Raw genomic sequence first — 21,302 nt, forward strand, 5'->3', positions numbered from 1 at the left:
CGCCTGAAAAACTGACTGTCGGATTGGATCGGAAAGCCCGTGAGAAAGGGGCCATAGGCTGTCAGTACAGTACATCAGGTGTGATCAATTTTTAATGATTGGCATCATAGCTTGTAGACTCTATAACTTTCACACAGACTAAATAATATCCACTAATTTTGGTTATTTTTACCAAAGATATGTAGCAGTCTAAATTCTGGCCCAAATTTATGAACAAAAATTACTTATTTGCAAAATGCTAAATGCAAAAAGTGTTTTTCTTTTTCTTTTTCAAAGTTTTCGCTTTTTTTCTTTTCTTTTACGTTTATCGCAAAAAATAAAAAACCCAGTGGTCATTAAATACCACCATAAGAAAGCTCTATTTGTGTGAAAAAGAAGTATAAAAATTTTGTTTGGATACAGTGTTGCATGACTAAGTAATTATCATTCAAAATGTGAGAGCACTGAAAGCTGAACATTGGTCTGGGCAGGAAGAAGGTAAAAGTGCCCAGTATTGAAGTGGTTAAAAATCTTTGAACAGTAGTGCTAATATCACTTTACAATTAAAATGTTCTTGTTAGACACTTGAAAATCCTTTGAAAACCTACATGTGTTGTGCCAGGTTTAGAACTATTCATCACTCATTCTGTATCTAGGAACCTTTGTGCTAGTGGTGATATTTCTGGTAGGGAAGGATTTCCAGGCGGACTGCAGACCCGGAAGTGCCATACAGGGAATAGAGAGGTGCACGTGATTCAGTGAGAAGTGTGTGACACTGACACATGGTTGCTGTCTGAGGCAGGGATGGGGGGCTTTGCTCTTCTCAGGGCACTGAGACACCGCGGGGTGCTGTATAATGGTCAGAGGTGGCTGTCAGGAAAGGACAGGGGGGAGATAAACACCCTGCTGGAGGAAGCTTTTACAGAGAAAGATGAAGAAGAGGATGAGGAGAGCCCTAGACCTGGCAGGAGGTCCCCCACTGACACCACAGTTCTTCTCTTCCCAGGACAGGGAAGCCAGGCAGTGGGTATGGCTGGTGGGCTCCTCAAGTACCCCAATGTCAGGGCGATGTTCCTGACTGCCCACAAGGTGCTGGGCTACGACCTCCTGGACCTGTGCCTCCGGGGCCCCGCTGAAGTGCTGAACAAGACCGTCCATTGCCAGCCTGCAATGTTTGTCACTTGTGTGGCTGCCACTGAGAAGCTGAACCAGGAAAACCCGGCTGTAAGTTCATTTCTGCCATCCGGGGATATAAAGGGGTTCCTTGCCTTCAAGGGGCATCAATTGGCTTTAACCAGTTTACAACCGCCCGCCACAGATGTACTGCGGTAGACAGCCGTTCCCAGGCAAATCGCCGTACATGTACAGCGCTCACTCTCGAGAGTCTAGGGGGCGATCGCGCACCGCCGCTGGCATGCTCCTGCCCCCTGCTCGTCAGCCAGGAAGCCGATGCATCGCGCAGGCGGCTCTGATTGCCGCCTGACACCCATGATCGTTGCCCGCTGAGAGAGAAGGACGGTCGGCTGTTGTAAACACAGCCAACCGTCCTTCTCCCTGGGATGATCACAGAGCTCATATGATCCTACTATATAGGATGTCTCTGTGATCATTTCAGAAGCCCAACCCCCATACAGTTAGAATCACTCCCCTAGGCTTACATTTAACCCCTTGATCACCCACAGGGTTAACCCCTTCCCTGCCAATGGCATTTTTACAGTAACCGTGCATATTTTTAGCACTGATTACTGTAGTAATGTCACTGGTACTCCGAAAAGTGTCAAAAATGTCAGTTAGGGGTCCGATCTGTCCACCGCAATGTCGCAGTCCTGCTAAAAATCGCTGATCGCTGCCATTACTAGTAAAATAAATAAATAAATATGACATAAATCTTTCCCGTACTTAGTAGACGCGATAACTTTTGCGCAAACCAATCAAGATACGCTTATTGCGATTATTTTTTTTTACCTAAAATATGTGGCAGAAAACAAATTGGCCTAAAATGTTAAAAAATTTTTAGATTTTTAATTTTTTTTTTTTGGGAATGTCCTATAGCAGAATGTGAAAAATATTTTTTTTTTTTTCAAAATTTTTGCTCTGTTTTTTTGTTTTTAGCGCAAAAAATAAAAATTGCACAGGTGATCAAATACCACCAAAAGAAAGCTCTATTTGTGAGGAAAAAAAAGGATGTAAATTTTAATAAGGAACAGAGTCGCACAACCGTGCAATTGTCCGTTAAAATAACGCAGTGCAAAATCGCAAAATAGGGCCTGGTCAGGAAGGGGGTAAAATTTTCCTGGACTTAAATGGTTAAGCTGCCTTGCTAAGTTGCTAGGGTCTTATATATGCCCTGTCTTTAAAGAGATTCTGCCACCAAATTCAAGTTGTGGGTAAAATCCCCCACTCGTTCCCTGACATCCCCGCGCGATTGACCGGGGGCTCTGATGTCTGCTGGCCACTCGCGATCTCCCGCAGGAGAGGGAGAAAGGCAGACGGCTGATGTAAACACAGCCGTCTGTCATTCTCCCTTAGATCTTTACAGAGGCTATGTGATCCTGCTATGTAGGATCGTATGTCTCTGTTATGATCTAACAAGCCACGCCCCTTGACAGTTAGAATCACGCCCCTTGGGACACTTAACCCCTTGATCACCAATAAAGTTAACCCCTTCCCTGCCAGTGTCATTTTTACAGTAACAGTGCATATGTATAGCACTGATTACTGTAGTAATGTCAGTCAATGGTCCGATCTATCCGTCGCAGTCCCACAAAAACAATTGCAGATCGCCGCCATTACTAGTTAAAAAAAAAAACAATAAAAATTACATAAATCTTTCCCGTAGTTAGTAAACGCAATAACTTTTGCGCAAACCAATCAAAATACGCTTATTGCGATTTTTTTTTTTTTTTTTTTTTTTTTACCAAAAATATGTAGCAGAAAACAAATTGGCCTAATATGTTAAAAACATTTGATTTTTACATTTTTTTTGAGAATTTCATATAAAAAAAATGTTAATATTGTTATTTTTTCAAAATTGTTGCTCTTTTTTTGTTTATAGCGCAAAAAGTAAAAATCCCACAGGTGATCAAATACCACCAAAGGAAAGCTCTGTTTGTGGGGAAAAAAAAGCCATCAATTTCATTTGGGTACAGCGTCGCACGACCGCCCAATTGCCTGTTAAAGTCACGCAGTGCCGAATCGCAAAATAGGCCCTGGTCTTTGAGCAGCCAAATCTTCCGGGGCTTAAGTGGCATCGCACAGGTGTCCCGCGATTTGCAATGATTCCGGATCGCAGGCAGAATCGCGATGATTCTGCCCATGATCCGCTCCACCCACATGTGAACGTAGCCTAAGGAATTGAAACACAAGAAAGAATTAATGATATTGAATGAATGGCAGTATTCTCAGTTAAGACACCCCGTGTCAACATTACCTTAACCCATTCGATTAGAAATTGACCTTTCTCCAATTGAATGCCTGTGTAATTCCCAGACAAGTTTGAAACAATATGTTTCACAAATCTATAAAATACTCAAAGTTTACAGAGCCGAGAATCCCACCATTTATCCATATATGGGAAAGAGAGTTGGGATTACGTTTAGGGGAGCAACAAATAAAGTTCTGAGTGTGGTTCATACCACAGCAGTAGATATAATTACAGTAGAGAAGAACTTTAAATGTCTAGCTAGGTGGTATATAACGCCGGTTAAAGCACAAAAATATCAATCAGAGAAATCTTAAATGTGTCGGAGAGGTTGTAATTCGGAGGGTACTATGGCGCATATATGGTGGGAGTGCACAAGGATGCGGGATTACTGGCAGAATGTAAGGCAATATATAAAGGAAATTACGGACATAGACATAATAGAGGACTTGTCTTTTCCATAATACAAAAAGTACAATAGAATAATTCAAGAATACTGTAGTGCCTTCTCTAATAAATGCGGCAAAAGAGGTAATACCAAAAAAAGTGGCTAAACCCTGAATGTCCTTCGATGAAGGAATATTTTAAAAGAATAGAATATATTCATGAAATTGAATATCTGAGAAGCAGTAGAGAAGACCAGACAGAAAAATGTTTAATTGTATGGGAAAGATGGAGAGAATTTAAAGCGTAACTCCACTTTTGTTGAGAAAAAAACCTTCCACTCTGGGTGATCTCTGTAAATTACACGAATTAAAACAAACTTTGTTGCAGATTACTACCTTTTTGTTATTCTGAAGAAATCATTGTTTGTTCCTCTGTGCTGAGTGGGTCTAATGGGAGTGGTTTCATAATCTATCAGCTGTGACAGCTGCGGAGCTCTAAAGAGGGACGCTGCTGGGCCTGCACCCACTTAGATGTGTTCCTATTAGGAATATCTCAGCAAAAATTACATTTTTGTTGCAGGGGATGCCAGAAATCTGACTTGTATCTTAGTGTAGACTTCTGGGAAAATTGGTGAGTCAATCACACAAGCAGGAAATTATGTTTCTGGGGTGTGGTCAGTATACATTCTGTGTAGAGAACACCTCCAGGTAGCCATATTGCATTGCATTTTCAGAAAATTACAACAGCTGCAGATTGAAAAGGAAAGGTAATTTTTATTAACATTCAATTACAATATGATTTGTGTTGCAATTGTATACGCTATATGGTTTTTTATTTATTTGCTATTTTTTTCCCCACATATATGGAGTTACCCTTTAAGAGAACGCGGAAATATGCGGAGATATGTAGAGAACAGGATACAAGGGAAGAGGGGGGGGGGGGGAGGAGAAGTAGAGAAAAGAGAGACTGAAATTAAATAATAGGGCAAAATATAGAAAACTGGGGGGTGAGGGGGGAATTAAGAGGGTTAAATGTTTAAGTGCAATTAAAAGATTTATGTAATACTTATTAACCTTTTTGTATGTGGAAAATCAAATAAAAGAAATGTGTAAAAAAAAAAACGCATTAACAACGTGCGGTGGGTTCTTCCCTTCCAACCTGCACTTGTCGCCAGATCGCTTACGGGATCACTTTGGGGCAGTGCAAGACTTTTTTTGTGGGGTGATTGTCCTAGTTCCGGCTTCGGAATGTTTTCAGGGGTTTTACTCAAACCTGCTTACAGTCCCTGGAAGAAAGGCAAGGTATGTCCAATTCTGGTCTTTAAGGTGCTAAACTGTTTTGTGCGCATACAGAAATTTTGACCGGAGTCCCATTTGCACGGTAGTGGCGTCCCTACATCTGGGGGGTTTTCTCGCTTCTATCAACATCAAGGATGCCTACCTTTACATTCCAATATGTGCCAGTTACCAGCTCTTCCTCCACGTTGCTGTGGGCGAGGAGCATTATCAGTTTGTGGCGTTTACCTTTTGGTCTCGCCTTCGCTCCTCAGGTCTTCACAAAGTGTTGGCACTGGGAGTAGCATTGTTGCGTCAGCAGGGGGATCGCAGTACTGGGGTACCTGGACGCTCTTCTTCTGCGAGCAGAGTCTCTGACTGCTTTGATGCACACCTTGGAGATTACAATGGCATTCGGCCTCAGCCAGAGTTTTGCTTCCTCTGGAAAAACTCCAGAAATTGCAGGAGGCAATTCAGCTTCTGTTGGCCAGCAGATGGTTATCCCTCTGGGTTTTGCATGCTTGGCCTGATGGTGTCTATCTTTTGAGGCAGTTCTGTTTGCACAGTTCCACACGAGATATCTGCAAAATGATTCTGGTGAAATGGGACTGCCGATCCATGTACTGGAACTCCGAGCGATCAGACTTTGTCTGGATCATTAGACAATTTGTTTTCGGGGGTGTCCAGTAGAGCTGCACGATTAATCGTTAAAAAATTGCGATCTCGATTCACACCCTCCCCTCACTATTTAAAACTGCATGTCCTCGATTCTTACTGAGCTGTTCTCTGCTCACTCACAGATGTAAAAAAAAAAAAAGCCCCAGCAAATGTTTATCAACATTGTTAAAGCTGCTAAGATAACTATAAACACTTTAAAGGAATGAACTTTCTTCTGTAAGCGCCGGTTCACACTGCAGCGACGCTACTTCGCACCGCGACCTCCGAGGTCGCGGTGCGAGCAGCGCGCCGCGACCTCGGAGCGGCCGCCACGGACTTCATAACATTGAAGTCTATGGCGGTCGCCTCCGGGTCGCCCCAAAGAAGCTCCGGACCCTTTTTCTAGGTCGGAGCGACTTGTGTCGCTCCTATTAGAACGGGTCCGCAGCTTCCCTATGGGAGGCGACCTGTGAGGCGACCAGGTCGCCTCACAGGTCGCCCTAGTGTGAACCGGCACTAAGGCCCCGTTCACACTGGGGCGATCCGACTTGCCGGGGCAACCTCACAGGTCGCGGTGCACAGCTCGCACCGCGACCTTGGAGCGGCCGGCACGGACTTCATAACATTGAAGTCAATGCAGGTCGCTCCAGGTCGCCCCAAAGTAGCTCCGGACCCTTTTTCTAAGTCGGAGCGACTTGTGTCGCTCCTATTAGAACGGGTCCACAGCTTCTCTATGCCAGGCGACCAGGTCGCCTGACAGGTCGCCCCAGTGTGAACGGGGTCTAAGGGAGAGCAGTTTAACCTCTTAAAGACTGAGCCTTTTTCTGACACTTGCTGCTTGCAAGTTAAAATCTGTATTTCTTTGCCAGAAAATTACTTAGAACCTCCAAACACATATATATATATATATATATATATATATATATATATATATATATAATTTAGCAGAAATCCTAGAGAATAAAATGGCGATTGTTGCAATCTTTTATGTCACACTGTATTTGCGCAGAAGTCTTTCAAATGCAGTTTTTTGGGGAAAAAATACACTTTAAGGAATTTTAAAAAAACGAAACGTTAGCCCAATTTTTTTGTATAATGTAAAAGATGTTACGCTGAAAATCATAAGAGAATCATGATCTTTATTCTAAGCAAACAAATTGTGATTCTCATTTTAGCCAGAATTGTGCAGCTCTAGTGTCGGGTATTCAATCGGACAATGCCACGGCCGCAGCCTATGTCAATCACCATGGGGGCACAAGAAGTGTCCGGACAGGTCGGAAAGAAAGACACATTAGTGGCTTGTTGGCATCAGAATGGTCTATCGTCTGATTTATGCCTTTCCCCCTCTCAAACTTGTGCCAAGACTCCTGTGCATGATCGAGGCAGCAAAGGATTCTGGTCTTTCTAGTGGCTCCAGACTGGCCTCGGTACGCTGATGCTCCTTGGAGACTTCCTTTCAGGGAAGATGTGCTGTCCCAAGGGCCATTCTTCCATCCTGCTTTACAGTTGCTGGCTTTAACGGCTTGGCTGTTGAAAGCCAAGTGCTGAAGGATATAGGTTTGTCTGAATCAGTGATTCGTATGCTGTTAAATTAGAAAATCTACCTCTAGGAAGATCTACCATCTTATTTGGAAGATGTATGTTGCGTGGTGTAAGTCTTTTGGGTACTCCCTCGCTCCTGTTCAGTGGCTCGGATCTTGGCTCTCCTCCAACGGGGGGTTGAGCAGCGCCTGGCCTGGAGTACCATCAAGGGCCAGATTTCGGCCTTGGCGGTTTTCTTTCAATGTCCATTGGCAACACTTGCCTTGATGCCTACCTTTATCCAGGGAGCTCGACACTTGTTTCCTCCAGTGCGGTCTCCATTACCGCCGTTGGTCCTCAAACTGGTGTTGTCAGTTATCCAGGAATCTCCCTTTGAAAATATCGGGAGGTTCCCCTGCTTACGTTGTCTCAGAAGATGGCCTTTTTTGGTGGCGATTACTTCTGCGTGCAGGGTGTCGGAGCTGGTTGTGTTGTCTTGCCATTCACCTTACCTGTTGGTTTGCAGAGCTAAGGTGGTTCTTCGTCCCTGTCCACTGTTTCTTCCAAAGGTCGTCTCTGATTTCCATTTGAATGAAGACATTGTGTTGCCTGCCCTGTGTCCCAGGCCTAAACATCCGAAGGAAATTGCTCTGCATTCCCTGGATGTGGTTCGGGCAATCAGGGTATATCTGGCAGCTACGGAGTCTTTAAGGAAGTCAGACTCACTATTTGTACTCACAGTTGGACCTCAAAGGGTTGTCCGTCTTCTGCTGCGTTAATTTCCAGATGGATCAGACAGACAGTGATTCAGGTGTATTCAATTAGGGGTCAGGTTCCTCCTTTCCCTGTTAAGGCACACTCTACTCGAGCACTTAGTGCCTCCTGGGCCTTCTGTCATCAGGCGTCAGTGACGCAGGTTTGCAAGTTGGCCACCTGGTCGTCGGTGCACACTTTCACAATGTCCTATAACGTGGAAAAGTTTAGAGGACCTGGTCCTCTTTGAGGGTGTATTGTTTTTTTCAGATGAGCTCCAGTTGTTTTGGTTGAGCTGGTTGGCTATGGTTAGCCTTGGGAATTTATTTCTGCTGTTTTCCCAACCCTCATGTTTAACACTGCTTTGGGACGTCCCAATGGTTAAGAAGAATCTGGAGATGTCTGTCAATGAATGAAAGAGAAAATGGGATTTGTGACTTACCAGTAAAATCAATTTCATTCATCCATGTGGAGTTGGCTTTCTTCTGACACTGCTTGTAAAAAAAACTGTATGCCTATAGCTTACATATAGCTTACAGCAGTGGTCCTCAACCCTGGCCTACAGGGCCCACTAACAGGCCAGATTTTAGGTATTACCTTGGGGAGATCCAGACTAGAGTACTGCAATCACTGAGCAACAAATGATATCACCTGGGATGTATTTCACTTATCTTGCAAATCTGGCCTGTTAGTGGGCCCTGTAGGCCAGGGTTGAGGACCACTGGCTTACAGTGTGTACCCCTTTGGACGGCCGATAGGTGTAGTCAAGCTTTTTGATGCCTAGTGTCCTACTCCTGTAGGGGGGCAGTATAACCCAGTGGTTAAAAAGAATCTGGAGCTGTGTCCCTCAATGAACATCAGAGAAATGGATTTTACGGTAGGTCAAAAATCAAATTTTTCAATATATACCCAAGAAAAGGGTTTACTAAATCCACTGAAGAGATTTCCGTTCACTTTCTGTTCTAGAAGCACAACCGGAAGCGAAAGGAAATCTAATGAAAGCAAGGGCAAATTTTTTCATGTACAGTTGTCATTGGAACAGGTGTCCCCCATTGGAAGATTTCTGACCACCCCCCCCCCCCCCCGAGTCCTGCGACAGCTCTAGCATTTTTGGATTTCTCATCCACAATGGAGGCAATGGACGCCAGCGCAAATACAGAGAGCGAATCCCCCCAGCGGGGATACAGACAGCAATAAAAACCTAAAGGGGTTCCAACCTTTCCCTGCTCCATTCAAGACTATTACAATAAATTTGCCTTGCATACTGTTTGAAAAGTCATTTTCCCCATTCCTTGAAACTATATTTTATCAATCTTAACAGATGGTATTAGACCAGGCTAAAAGTTGACATTCTATGTTTTTTTTTTTTTTTTTCTAGGCTCTAGAGAACTGTATTGGAATGGCGGGATTCAGTGTTGGGGAGTTTGCTGCACTTGTGTGCGCCGGTGCTTTAGATTTTACAGAAGGTAAGGATGCAGAAATGGTTTGTTGGTAACCAGAAAGCTGGCACAGTTTTATAAAGTGTATATAAAGTTTTAGAGACCTTTAGAAAAAAATCTTATAGGGCCCACTCATACTGTATGGATGCATTGCTGCACTCAAGTTGTGGCATTTTGTCTATTAACATGGCAGCCAACTCAAATACAACATTTAGGGGTAAAGCACCATTTTAACTTGTAGCGCAGTGCACCCCAATCCTATAGATGTGAACCAGGATCTGTAAAGCGCAAATGCATTGTGCTGTGCTGCCTAGGTGCATTAGGATGCCAATCGCATTGAAAGCAAGGCACCACACTGTATTTAATGCGTTACTGTGCATTACTGCATCACACTAATGTAAATGGGCCTTTAAAGCTGACCTCCAAGCAGATTAAAAAGACACAAATGAGTGCAGCTCTGTATTTTGTAATGCATTAATAAATCTACAAGTACAAGCAGTGTAAGTGCCTGATTGGGACCTGCTATAAACTTCCTGCAGTCCCTGTACAGCAGAGCGCAGACTGGAGGAGAAAGAAACAGCCCAAGGAGCCAATCAGTAGTGTTATGTTGTCAGGAGCATGCTGATAGGAAGAGAGAGAACAGCATGCCAGAGAGAATACTCATCAGTCTGCTGTGTCTCCTTTCATTGTCTAATCACAGGCTAGCAGGGGGGCAAGACCTGTGAATGTTATTGAACTGAATGAGATAAAAAAAAAACACGTATTCTGCCCTAGAAGACAGAGCTGTGCTGTGTGGCAGAGCTGTGTAAATCTTAGACATGGATGGAAAGGAACACAAACCCTTTGGCAGGTAAAAACGCTCCAATATATGTATTTCATCTATGTCTAGGTGTTTGCCTAAAGTTCAGCTTTATAAAGTATTTGATTTTCCCTGAGTGACGCTGTAGCCAAAGGCATACTACAGTGAAAGAACTGTAGCAGGGAAAAAAAAGAGAAAAAGTGGCTCTGTGATACTTTGCATTGGACAGTGAAAGGAGAAAAAAAATAATAAACAAATTTGTAAATTTAAGTCAAACAAATCAAACAAAAAGGTAAGATTTGTTTGACTTAAATTTACAATTTTTTTTATTATTTTTTTTTATTTTTCTCCTCTTTAAAATGGCAGACTTGGTTCAGTGCAGGAATTGTTGTGCATTTATTTCATGTTCCACTCTTTGGAGATTCGGATGCTGTCAGATCTGTAGACAATTCTCCTTACTGCATCAGGAAATTGCATTTTTGGAATCAGAGATATTTAAATTATCTGTTAAACAAACTCCAGCTGGGACTGCTGCAATGCCACTGCCACAGAGGACCCCCAGAAATGGCAGATGGGTTACTGTAGGTTCTGCAAGACTTAGAGTGGTGGATAGAAGACATGTCCCACAGTCGGTGGTTCTCCATAATTCATTTGCAGCACTCTCAGAATGTAAGGACAACATGGATATGGACTCAAGCACAGAGGGTGAGAAACCATCGACTCCTATGTCTAATGTATGCAAGACTGCAGCCAAGGACAAAAAAGATAAAGTGAAGTCTCAAAGGAAGCAGCTGTTGCTAGGTGATTCAATCATAAGAAGTGTGGAGCTTAAAGAAAATGGTTTTGTGAGATATCTCCCTGGTGCTACTGCTAGACGAGATAGAAGACGTATTATTAATATTGTTTAGAAAGCAAAGCAGGAAGGGGACGTGGATGTTCTTGTCCATCTAGGGACAAATGACCTGGCTTGCAATGAAGTGTCAGAGGTGAAAAAATCTTTTATCACACTTGGTAATGACGTACAGGATTTTGCATCCACCATTTCATTTTCTGAAGTTCTGCCTGTGCATAATGTTCAGAATGATAGGCAGAGGCTCATAAAGGAGTTCAACATATGGCTTAGTAAATGGTGTCAAGAGCAAGGATTTGACTTTGTTTCTCATGATAGCTCTACTTGGAATAGAAAGGAACTGTACAAAAAAGATGGTTTGCATCTTTCTCTCAAAGGAACAAATGTACTTAGTGAACAACTCCAAGAATTTGCAAAAGAGTATTTAAACTAGGAAGGGGGGCAAAAGAGTGGAAATACAAGAGTCCAATTGCCCCCCGAAACAATGCCAGAACAGGTCAGAAACACAGAGGTTAAGAAATGATAAGCTCAGAGTCCTGTCTACAAATGCTCGCAGTTTAGGTAAAAAAATCAATGAACTTGGGTCAATAATGGCATCTGAGAATGTAGATTTAGTGGCTGTTACGGAGACATGGTTTAATGAAAGAAATGACTGGGACATAACCATACAAGAAGGCAAGAAAGGAGGAGGAGTGGCCCTGTATGTGAGAGATAGCATTAAATCTAACCTAATACAAGTTGGTGAAGCCAACATAGAGTCTGTTTGGGTTACGTTGCAGTTTGCTAATCATGCAGTAACTCGTGTAGGTGTGATATATAGACCACCTGGTCAAGTTAAAGAACTAGATGATCTACTAGTTGAAGAAATAGCTAAAATGACAATGAAAGGAGAAGTTATTATGTGAGATTTCAATCTTCCAGATATAAACTGTAAAACCAAAATAGCAAGTTCTGCCAGGAGTACAGATATTCTAAATTCCCTACTGGGGTTGTCTCTGCAACAAGTGGTTGAGGAGCCAACCCGGAGGGAGGCCATTTTGGATTTGGTATTCACAAATGGGGATTCGGTATATGATGTCATTGTAGGCGAAACCTTGGGATCTAGTGATCACCAGTCAGTGTGGTTTAATATAAGAACTGTGAAAGAGTCACACCACACAAAAACAAAAGTTTTAGATTTTAGAAAAACAGACTTTTCAAAAATGAAATTAGTCATAAATGAGTCCTTATCAGACTGGAACGGATTACATGGAGTCCAGGAGAAATGGGACTACTTAAAAGGTGCATTATTGAAGGCAACAGAAAATTGCATTAGACTTGTCAGTAAAAGCAAAAAAAGGAAGAGACCACTGTGGTACTCAGCAGAAGTGGCCCAAATCATTAAAAATAAAAAGCTAGCATTTTGTAATTATAAAAAAACCCAGAGCAATGAAGATAAGGAAATCTACAAGATTAGGCAGAAAGAGGCCAAGCAAGTTATAAGAACTTCTAAAGCGCAGGCAGAAGAAAAACTAGCTCAGTCTATGAAAAAGGGGGATAAGACATTCTTCAGGTATATAAATGAAAAAAGGAAATTAAAACAAGGAATAACTAAATTAAAAACAAAGGACGGAAGGTATGTAGAAGAGACTAAAGGGCTAGCCGACTGCCTTAATGAATACTTCTGTTCAGTTTTTACAGAAGAAAAAGAAGGACCTCCACTTGAAAGGATGACTAATGAATCGTTTGATGCATGTGTCTTTACAGAGGAAGACGTTCTAAGATTGCGGTCTAAAGTGAAGACAAATAAGTCACAGGGTCCTGATGAGATACACCCAAAATTATTAAAAGAGCTTAGTGGTGAGCTGGCAAAACCATTAACAGATTTATTTAACCAATCATTAGTAACAGGAGTCGTCCCGGAAGATTGGAAATTGGCTAATGTCGTGCCCATTCACAAGAAAGGTAGTAGGGAGGAATCGAGCAACTATAGACCAGTGAGTCTGACATCAATAGTAGGCAAATTAATGGAAACCCTATTAAAGGATAGGATTGTGGAACATCTTAAATCCCATGGATTGCAAGATGAAAAACATGGGTTTACTTCAGGGAGATCATGTCAAACAAATCTTATAGATTTTTTTGATTGGGTGACTAAAATAATAGACGGTGGAGGTGCAGTAGACATTGCATATCTAGATTTTAGTAAGGCTTTTGACACTGTCCCACATAGAAGACTTATCAATAAACTGCAGTCATTGAGCATGGACTCCCATATTGTTGAGTGGATTAGGCAGTGGCTGAGTGACAGACAACAGAGGGTTGTAGTCAATGGAGAACATTCAGAACAAGGTCATGTTACCAGTGGGGTACCTCAGGGATCTGTACTGGGACCAATTTTGTTTAATATCTTCATAAGTGATATTGCAAAAGGCCTTGATGGTAAGGTTTGTCTTTTTGCTGATGACACAAAGATATGTAACAGGGTTGATGTTCCTGGAGGGAAACGCCAAATGGAAAAGGATTTAGGAAACCTAGAAGAATGGTCAGAACTCTGGCAACTGAAATTTAATGTGGATAAGTGCAAGATAATGCACCTGGGGCGTAAAAACCCAAGGGCAGAATATAGAATATTTGACACAGTCCTAACCTCAGTATCTGAGGAAAGGGATTTAGGAGTAATTATTTCAGAAGACTTAAAGGTGGGAAGACAATGGAATAAAGCAGCACGAAATGCCAGCAGAATGCTTGGATGTATAGGGAGAGGTATAAGCAGTAGAAAGAGAGAAGTGCTTATGCCGCTGTACAGAACACTGGTGAGACCTCACTTGGAGTATTGTGCGCAGTACTGGAGGCCATATCTCCAGAAGGATATAGATACTCTAGAGAGAGTTCAGAGAAGAGCTACTAAACTAGTACATGGATTGCAGGAAAAAACTTACCAGGAAAGGTTAAAGGACCTTAACATGTATAGCTTGGAAGAAAGACGAGACAGAGGGGATATGATAGAAACTTTTAAATACATAAAGGGAATCAACTTGGTAAAGGAGGAGAGCATATTTAAAAGAAGAAAAACTACCACAAGAGGACACAGTTTTAAATTAGAGGGGCAAAAGTTTAAAAGTAATATGAGGAAGTATTACTTTACTGAGAGAGTAGTGGATGCATGGAATAACCTTCCTGCAGAAGTGGTAGCTGCAAATACAGTGAAGGAGTTTAAGCATGCATGGGATAGGCATAAGGCTATCCTTCATATAAGATAGGGCCAGGGACTATTCATAGGATTCAGATATATTGGGCAGACTAGATGGGCCAAATGGTTCTTATCTGCCGACACATTCTATGTTTCTATGTAGAAGCAGTGGGCTGAGGAACTCCTCTCTCTCTGTCATTTTACTCTCTCCTGCTGTCAGAATGTTCTTTGTTAGCACATTACAGTGCAGCAAAACTGATTGATTGGTTCCTTATGCAGCTTCCTCCTGCCTCAGTTTAAGCTCTGCAGCACAGAAACTGGAGAATGACAGCTCTGAACATCAAAGCGATGTAATATGTATTACTGGTGGGTTTATTCATTGCTGAGGAGAACAAATGTTCTTTGATCTTGTCCTGCACAATGTATTAGGGCATTTTACTGCAATCCCAGGTTTCCTGGAGGAGCATGGAGAGCCCAGGAACCACCGTGGCCAGCAGCACAGGGTGGGGTGGCTCAGCACCGTCTTGGTAATGTACAAGTGAGCCGTCTGAATTATTTTTACTTGAAAGTTGATTGTTGGCTGAGAAAAACAATACCAAGCTCGGGGCTGCAATAGAAACTTGTTTTGACCTCTTGAATACTAGAACCTATAAACGTACCTTGGAAGACAAAGGGTTAAAGCCAAAATTATTAGTCAAGATTCACGGTCGGTGAGTAGATTTCTTTTTTCTAGTGGAAACATAAAATCAGTAAAACCACTCATCCCCTTTGATAGCCCAAGGCTTTTATGCAGTGGTGACACCTTGTGGTGTCACAAGAAATTGCATACTGGTTGCATTTTAACATTATCATGAAAAATGTGAGCATTTTAAAATGTATCTCTAGGCAAAATCATTTATCCAAAAAAAGTGTTTTAGAGCAGGGAATGGTTATACTGGCTTTTAATGCTTTGTGTCCTCATTGTGGTGATTTGCCCTCTATTTTTATACACGCATACATATTAGGGCTGCCACGACGCGTCGACTACGTCGACTACAAAAAATCGTCGACGTGCGGAAAAAGCGTCAACGCCGCTTGAAGCATTGCCGGCCGGGTGAAATTCCCCCGCCGGGCTCCGTCGGAGAGGAGAGGTGAGCGCTGACCGTCTCCAGCACCCCTGTACTCCCTGTACTGCCACAGCTTCTGCCGCAACACATTCGCCATCCTCCCCGATCACCCAGCTGCGGCGCTACACCGGCTTGTAATGGCCTGTACTAGGTGGGAGGGCTTACTGGGGGGTCTGTACTGAGGGGTCTGTACTGGGAGGGGGGGCTTAGTAAGTGGTCTGTACTAGGTGGAAGGGCTTACTGAGGGGTCTGTACTGGGAGGGGGGGCTTAGTAAGTGGTCTGTACTAGGTGGAAGGGCTTACTGAGGGGTCTGCACTGGGAGGGGGGGCTTAGTAAGTGGTCTGTACTAGGTGGAAGGGCTTACTGAGGGGTCTGCACTGGGAGGGGGGCTTACTAAGTGGTCTGTACTAGGTGGGAGGGCTTACTGTGGGGTCTGTACTGGGAGGGGGCTTACTGAGGGGTCTGTATTAATTACAGGATTAATTAGCTAATCAAAAAAACACTAAATTAAGCAAAAAAAATAAACTAAAAATAATCGTTAGATTAGTCGACTAATCGTAAAAATAATCGATAGATTAGTCGACAGACAAATTAATCGTTAGTTGCAGCCCTAATACATATATATTGTTATATGTCCGATAACACCAAACAATTCTGCCACGCTTTATATAAGACATAGACCGATTGCACTAGCTTCTGTCCCAAAGGATGAACTCGTTAGGACTGCTTCAGAACAGGATGATCCTGTGAGGTGCTCAGTATAAATAGTGGGTATTGAAACCAAGACACAGGCATCCCCACACAATTCTGTTGTTCTTCTGTCTTGACATTTGTCAACCTTTTTGATTAATCCTGGCACATAAACCAACCCTACTCTACACAATATTTCAGCTAAATGTAAAATCCAAATGGGAAGGGGGGTGTGTGGAGATCTCTGCATTTGGGTTTGAACTTGCTTCCAATTGCGCATATTAAGAGCTGTTGCTTGGGAGTGATTGGCAGGATTTGCCTGCTTTGCATCCCCCTTACAGCTGCAGTGAAAATACTGTAATTTGTCATAGTTAATTTAACTTATGAAGCAGCTGTACCCCAAAGCCATGTGAATTAGCCCTGGGCTACACACACACTGACCTAGAACCTAATTCGTGAAGGGATGATGGGGGTCAAAAGGGAGCTAGTTTGGATGCATTCATGTGTGGATAGCATTATATTTGTTAACTGATCACAGGAAAGTAAAATGTGAGGACTGTATGATGTGCATGTCTTTATCATTGATAAGTATAATTCATCTTGTAATATCTCTGTCATAGCTCTGCATGCAGTAAAAGTGAGGGCAGAAGCCATGCAGAAGGCCTCTGAAGCCGTACAGAGTGGTATGCTCTCTGTGATTGGGAACTTCAAGACAAAATACAGCACGGCCTGCGCTGAGGCCCAAGACCACTGTCTTACTTTGGGAATTACAGACCCGGTATGCGAGGTGTCCAATTACCTGTTTCCAAATGGCAGAGTGATTGCAGGACATATGGAGGTAAGCGGGTTTGTTTTAGACACAGGGATGATTTAAAATGTACAGTGCCTTGAAATTTCTCAGCATTTTGTCATGTTACAACCAAAAACCTAAATGTGTTTTATTGGGTTTTTATGTGATAGACCAAGACAAAGTGTCACGTAACTGTGAAGTTCAAAGGAAAATGATAATGGTTTTCAAATTTTTTTACAAAGATCTGAAAAGTGTGGCGTGCATTTGTATTCAACTCCCTTTATTCTGATACCCCTAACTAAAATCTAGTGGAACCAATTGCCTTTAGAAGTCACCTAATTAATAGAGTCCATCTGTGTGTAATGAATTCTCTGTATAAAAACAGCTGTTCTGTGAAGCCCTCAGATGTTTGTTAGAGAACCTTAGTGATCAAACTGCATCATGAAGGCCAACGAACACACCAAACAGGTCAGAGATAAAGTTGTGGAGAAGTTTAAAGCAGGGTTAAGGGCCATACACACTATAAGATTTTCTGAAGACTTTTTCCTTCAGATTTACCTTTTTTATGTAGTGCAAGGGCCTGCCAGATTGCATACAAATTGAAAATGTTTAGGTTTGACCTCATATTATATGGTTTTGGTAAGTCTAAAGGAAAAAGTCTTCATAAAATCTTATAGTGTGTATGCCCCATTAGGTTATAAAAAAATATCCCAAGCTTTGAACATCTCTTGGAACACTGTTCAATCCATCATCTGAAAATGGAAAGAGTATGGCACAAGTGCAAACCTACCAAGACATGGCCATCCACCTAAACTGACAGGCCGGGCAAGGAGAGCATTAATCAGAGAAGCAGCTTAGAAGTCCATGGTAACGCCGGAGGAGCTGCAGAGATCCACAGCTAAGCTAAGAGAATCTGTCCACAGGACAACTATTATTCGTATACTCCACAAATCTGACCTTTTGTAGAAAAGTGACAAAAAGAGAGCCATTGAAATAAAGCCAAAATAAGTCCTGTTTGCAGTTTGCAAAAAGCTATGTGGAGGACACAGCAAATGTGGAAGAGGGTGCTCTGGTCAGATGAGCCCAAAATGTAACATTTGGCCTAAAAGCGAAGCGTTATGTGTGGCGGAAAACTAACACTGCACATCACCCTGAACACCCCACTGTGAAACATGGTGGTGGCAGCATCATGTTGTGGGGATGCTTTTCTTCAGCAGGGACAGGGAAGCTGGTCAGAGTGAAGATGGATGGAGCCAAATACAGGGCAATCTTAGAAGAAAACCTGCAAAAGACTGGGGCAGAGATTCACCTTCCAGCAGGACAACGACCCTAAACATACAGCCAAAGCTACAATGAAATAGTTTAGATCAAAGCATATTCATGTGTTAGAATGGCCCAGTCAAAGTCCAGACCTAAATCCAATTGAGAATTTTTGGCAAGACTTGAATATTGCTGTTCACAGACGCTTTCCATCCAGTCTGACAGAGCTTGAGCTATTTTGCTAAGAATGGGCAAAATGTTCACTCTCTAGATGTGCAAAGCTGGTAGAGACATACCCAAAAAGACTTACAGCTGTAATTGCAGCGAAAGGTGGTTCTACAAAGTATTGACTCGGGGGCTGAATACAAATGCACGCCACAATTTTCATATATTTGTTTGTAAACAATTAAAATTATTTATCATTTTCCTTCCACTTCAATGTGTGCCAATTTGTGTTGGTCTATCACATAAAAACCCAATCAAATACTTTAACATTTTTGATTGTAACATGACAAATTGTGGTAAAATTTCAAGGGGTATGAATACTTTTTCAAGGCACTGTATTTAAACCCTAACCCTGAAATTCTCTTATTTACTCCCATTTGGTCTGTCATTGAAAGCATTTAGTTTTATCTGCTTGGTAATTGCAATAAAATAATTTGTTGATTCTTCCAAAATTCTTGATAACTCACTGTGCTGTCTGTCTATGCTGGTATAAATTGGCATTATTAGGCACATAAAGTGCTCTCTGTGGACCACAGAATACTTCCCCCTGTGATGAGGAGAGAGGGAAGTTTTGTGTAGTCCTAAAACAGTTCCTGTCCCTGGGTGGCAATGCTGCTCCTCCATAGATAAATTAGCCAGCATTTGCAGCGATTATGAGAATAATGATCCCTCAGGACCGTTACAATTGTATTAGTCCAATACACAATTTTGTGCAACTGTACCAAGCCATGATAAAAGGGCACACTTTGAACCCCTGAAAAGTGTTGAATGACATAAGAGTCTGAATAAAATTGAATTCAGGCTTTATATGTTCTGCCTTTGTTGACCTAGTCCCTTCTCCATAGATCTAGTGCAGTGAGCATTCCTTCTAGTACAGGAGTTGTGTAAAGCACCGTACACACGTACCGAATGTCGGCCGAACGATCGGCCGTCTTTTGTCCGGTGCTGTCCTGTCGGCTGAAAAGTGCAAAAGACTTCACACGAATTTTGTCGGCCAACAACAGCCAACTGCAGAAGTGATGTCATGTGATGGTTAACTTTCCCTGTGTTTTTTCTTTTCTGAGCATGCCCAGTCTTGCTAATCTGCTGTTTGTCGGCCGAATTCTGTACTGACTGTACTGACGGCCAACAAAACTTTTATAGCCTGCACACCCGATTCTGTTCGGCCGAAAAGTCGCTGTCGGTTGTCGGAAGCATCATACTAACAAGCCGACAATCGGCCGATCGTTCGGCTGCCGAATATTTACGGCCGACAATCGGTACGTGTGTACGGGGCTTTACAGGCATGAGAATGTGGTGATAACAAAGGAAAAAACTAGGGTTGCACCAATAAAGTTTTTTTACCGGCGAGTACCGATACTTTTTGTCAAGTACTCGCTGGTACTGAGTACCAATAACTTTGCGGTGTGAATTGAACCGAATGTGATCTGAACAGGAATGCAGTACGTATCGAATCACATGCGGTTTCCCACACCATTTCTTTGTGAAACCAGGCTGAAATCACTATAACAAGCCTGGGTTCAACACAGGAGTGGTGGGGGGAAACCGCATGTGTCTCAGACAGGAATCGCAGCGCATTCCTGATCAAATCACATGTGATTCTTTGCAGTGCGATTTGAGCCCATTCATTTTGGATTTTGAGTTTCAGGTATCGCAGCATTTGAACGAGTACTCTTGCAAATGCATAGTTTGGTCACCTATATCAGTATCCATCCCTACCTAGAAAAAAACCTCAAAAATATATGCAGCCACCTCACCTAAGCACTAGTAAGCTGAAATACCATTTTTGTTCTCAGGTTTAGTCTTTCAGAAGGTTATCAGTGATAGAACTGTAACGTTTCTTGTGTTCCAGGCCATTCAGTTCCTTCAGAACAATTCCCGCAAATATAACTTTTCTCGGACTAAGCTCCTACCGGTAAGCGGTGCCTTTCACACCCGTTTAATGGAACCTGCTGTGGAACCTCTGGCAGAAGCACTGAAGGGTTTGACATTCAATAATCCTCTAATTAATGTTTACTGTAATGTTGATGGAAGGAGGTACAGGCAAGGCCCAACCATTGCGCATCTCCTTGCCAAACAGCTGGTATCCCCTGTGAAATGGGAGCAGATCATTCACGCCATCTATGAAAGAAAGAAAAGAAAAGACTTTCCACAGACTTTTGAAGCGGGACCAGGACAGCAAATGGGAACAATACTGAAATCTTGTAATTTAAAAGCATGGAGGTCTTATATGCAAGTGGATGTTTTTGATAGAGATTCAGAGATGGACTAACTTTGTGACTTTTTATTAACTTGTGTTGCTGTATATTTTCATTGTTTTACAAAATATTAGATCTTCCAGAGGAAAATGCAAAATCATCTTTATAGAGAACAGAACTTGTGGTTCATGTTTTCTTGTTCCATGTTTGTCTGTCATCGCTTGCTCTCACACCCCCCCCCTTTTTTTTTTATGTTTGTTTGACAATAGGCTACACTAGCAGGTCAGCCGGACACAGCTCAGTAGGGTGGGTGGGTCCCGTAATTTAGTCAACCAAATTGAAGAAGAGGAATATGTAAGGTTTGGTTCTCAACAACTGTGAAGGAGTGAGGAGTTCTTTCTTTGGTTGTGACGTGTTAAGTGTGAGCAGCACATGCACACACAGAAATTGATTTATTAAAGGTAGTCCTGCCCGAACCTCAAAAGTATACTACAACAGAGCAGAGCAACCAAATCCCCCCTTCATACGTACCGCATTCAACGGTCATGTAATTATGCATTCGGAAATAAGACCAAATAAAGTGAAAAATATATCCAAAGTGTGCAACACATGGTATAAATATAATGTAGAGTTGGTAAAAATTCTTCAATCACAACAATCAAAGTTTCAGATTATGTTGAAGTTTGCCCACCTCTTGCTACCTTCTGTACTTTCCTAGTTGCCAGTGAGAGTGCCTGTCAGGGTGGTGGGTCAATAGGACTGCGGGGATAGGGTTTAGTG

At 42.4% G+C, this 21,302-nt stretch overlaps 1 protein-coding gene across 1 annotated transcript; it reads left to right on the plus strand.

Annotated features, from left to right (window-relative positions):
- Positions 1-696: 696 nt before the first annotated feature.
- On the plus strand, positions 697-20,627 carry MCAT (malonyl-CoA-acyl carrier protein transacylase). The gene is made up of 4 exons (XM_082255467.1): positions 697-1,203; positions 9,371-9,458; positions 16,670-16,887; positions 20,177-20,627. Exons 1-4 carry the CDS (start codon positions 784-786, stop codon positions 20,594-20,596), a joined length of 1,146 nt encoding a protein of 381 aa, XP_082111593.1. The 5' UTR covers positions 697-783; the 3' UTR covers positions 20,597-20,627.
- The last annotated feature ends 675 nt before the right edge of the window (positions 20,628-21,302 follow it).

The sequence above is a fragment of the Pelophylax lessonae genome (assembly GCF_965119305.1).
Source record: "Pelophylax lessonae genome assembly, chromosome: 4".
Classification (NCBI taxonomy): domain Eukaryota; kingdom Metazoa; phylum Chordata; class Amphibia; order Anura; family Ranidae; genus Pelophylax; species Pelophylax lessonae.

Excerpts from the sequence above, each read along its gene's own strand:
- MCAT (XM_082255467.1), top strand. The coding sequence starts at position 784 with ATGGGGGGCTTTGCTCTTCTCAGGGCACTGAGACACCGCGGGGTGCTG. Across the intron at positions 1,204-9,370 it reads TGAACCAGGAAAACCCGGCT|GCTCTAGAGAACTGTATTGG; the intron begins GTAAGTTCATTT and ends TTTTTTTTCTAG. Across the intron at positions 16,888-20,176 it reads TGATTGCAGGACATATGGAG|GCCATTCAGTTCCTTCAGAA; the intron begins GTAAGCGGGTTT and ends CTTGTGTTCCAG.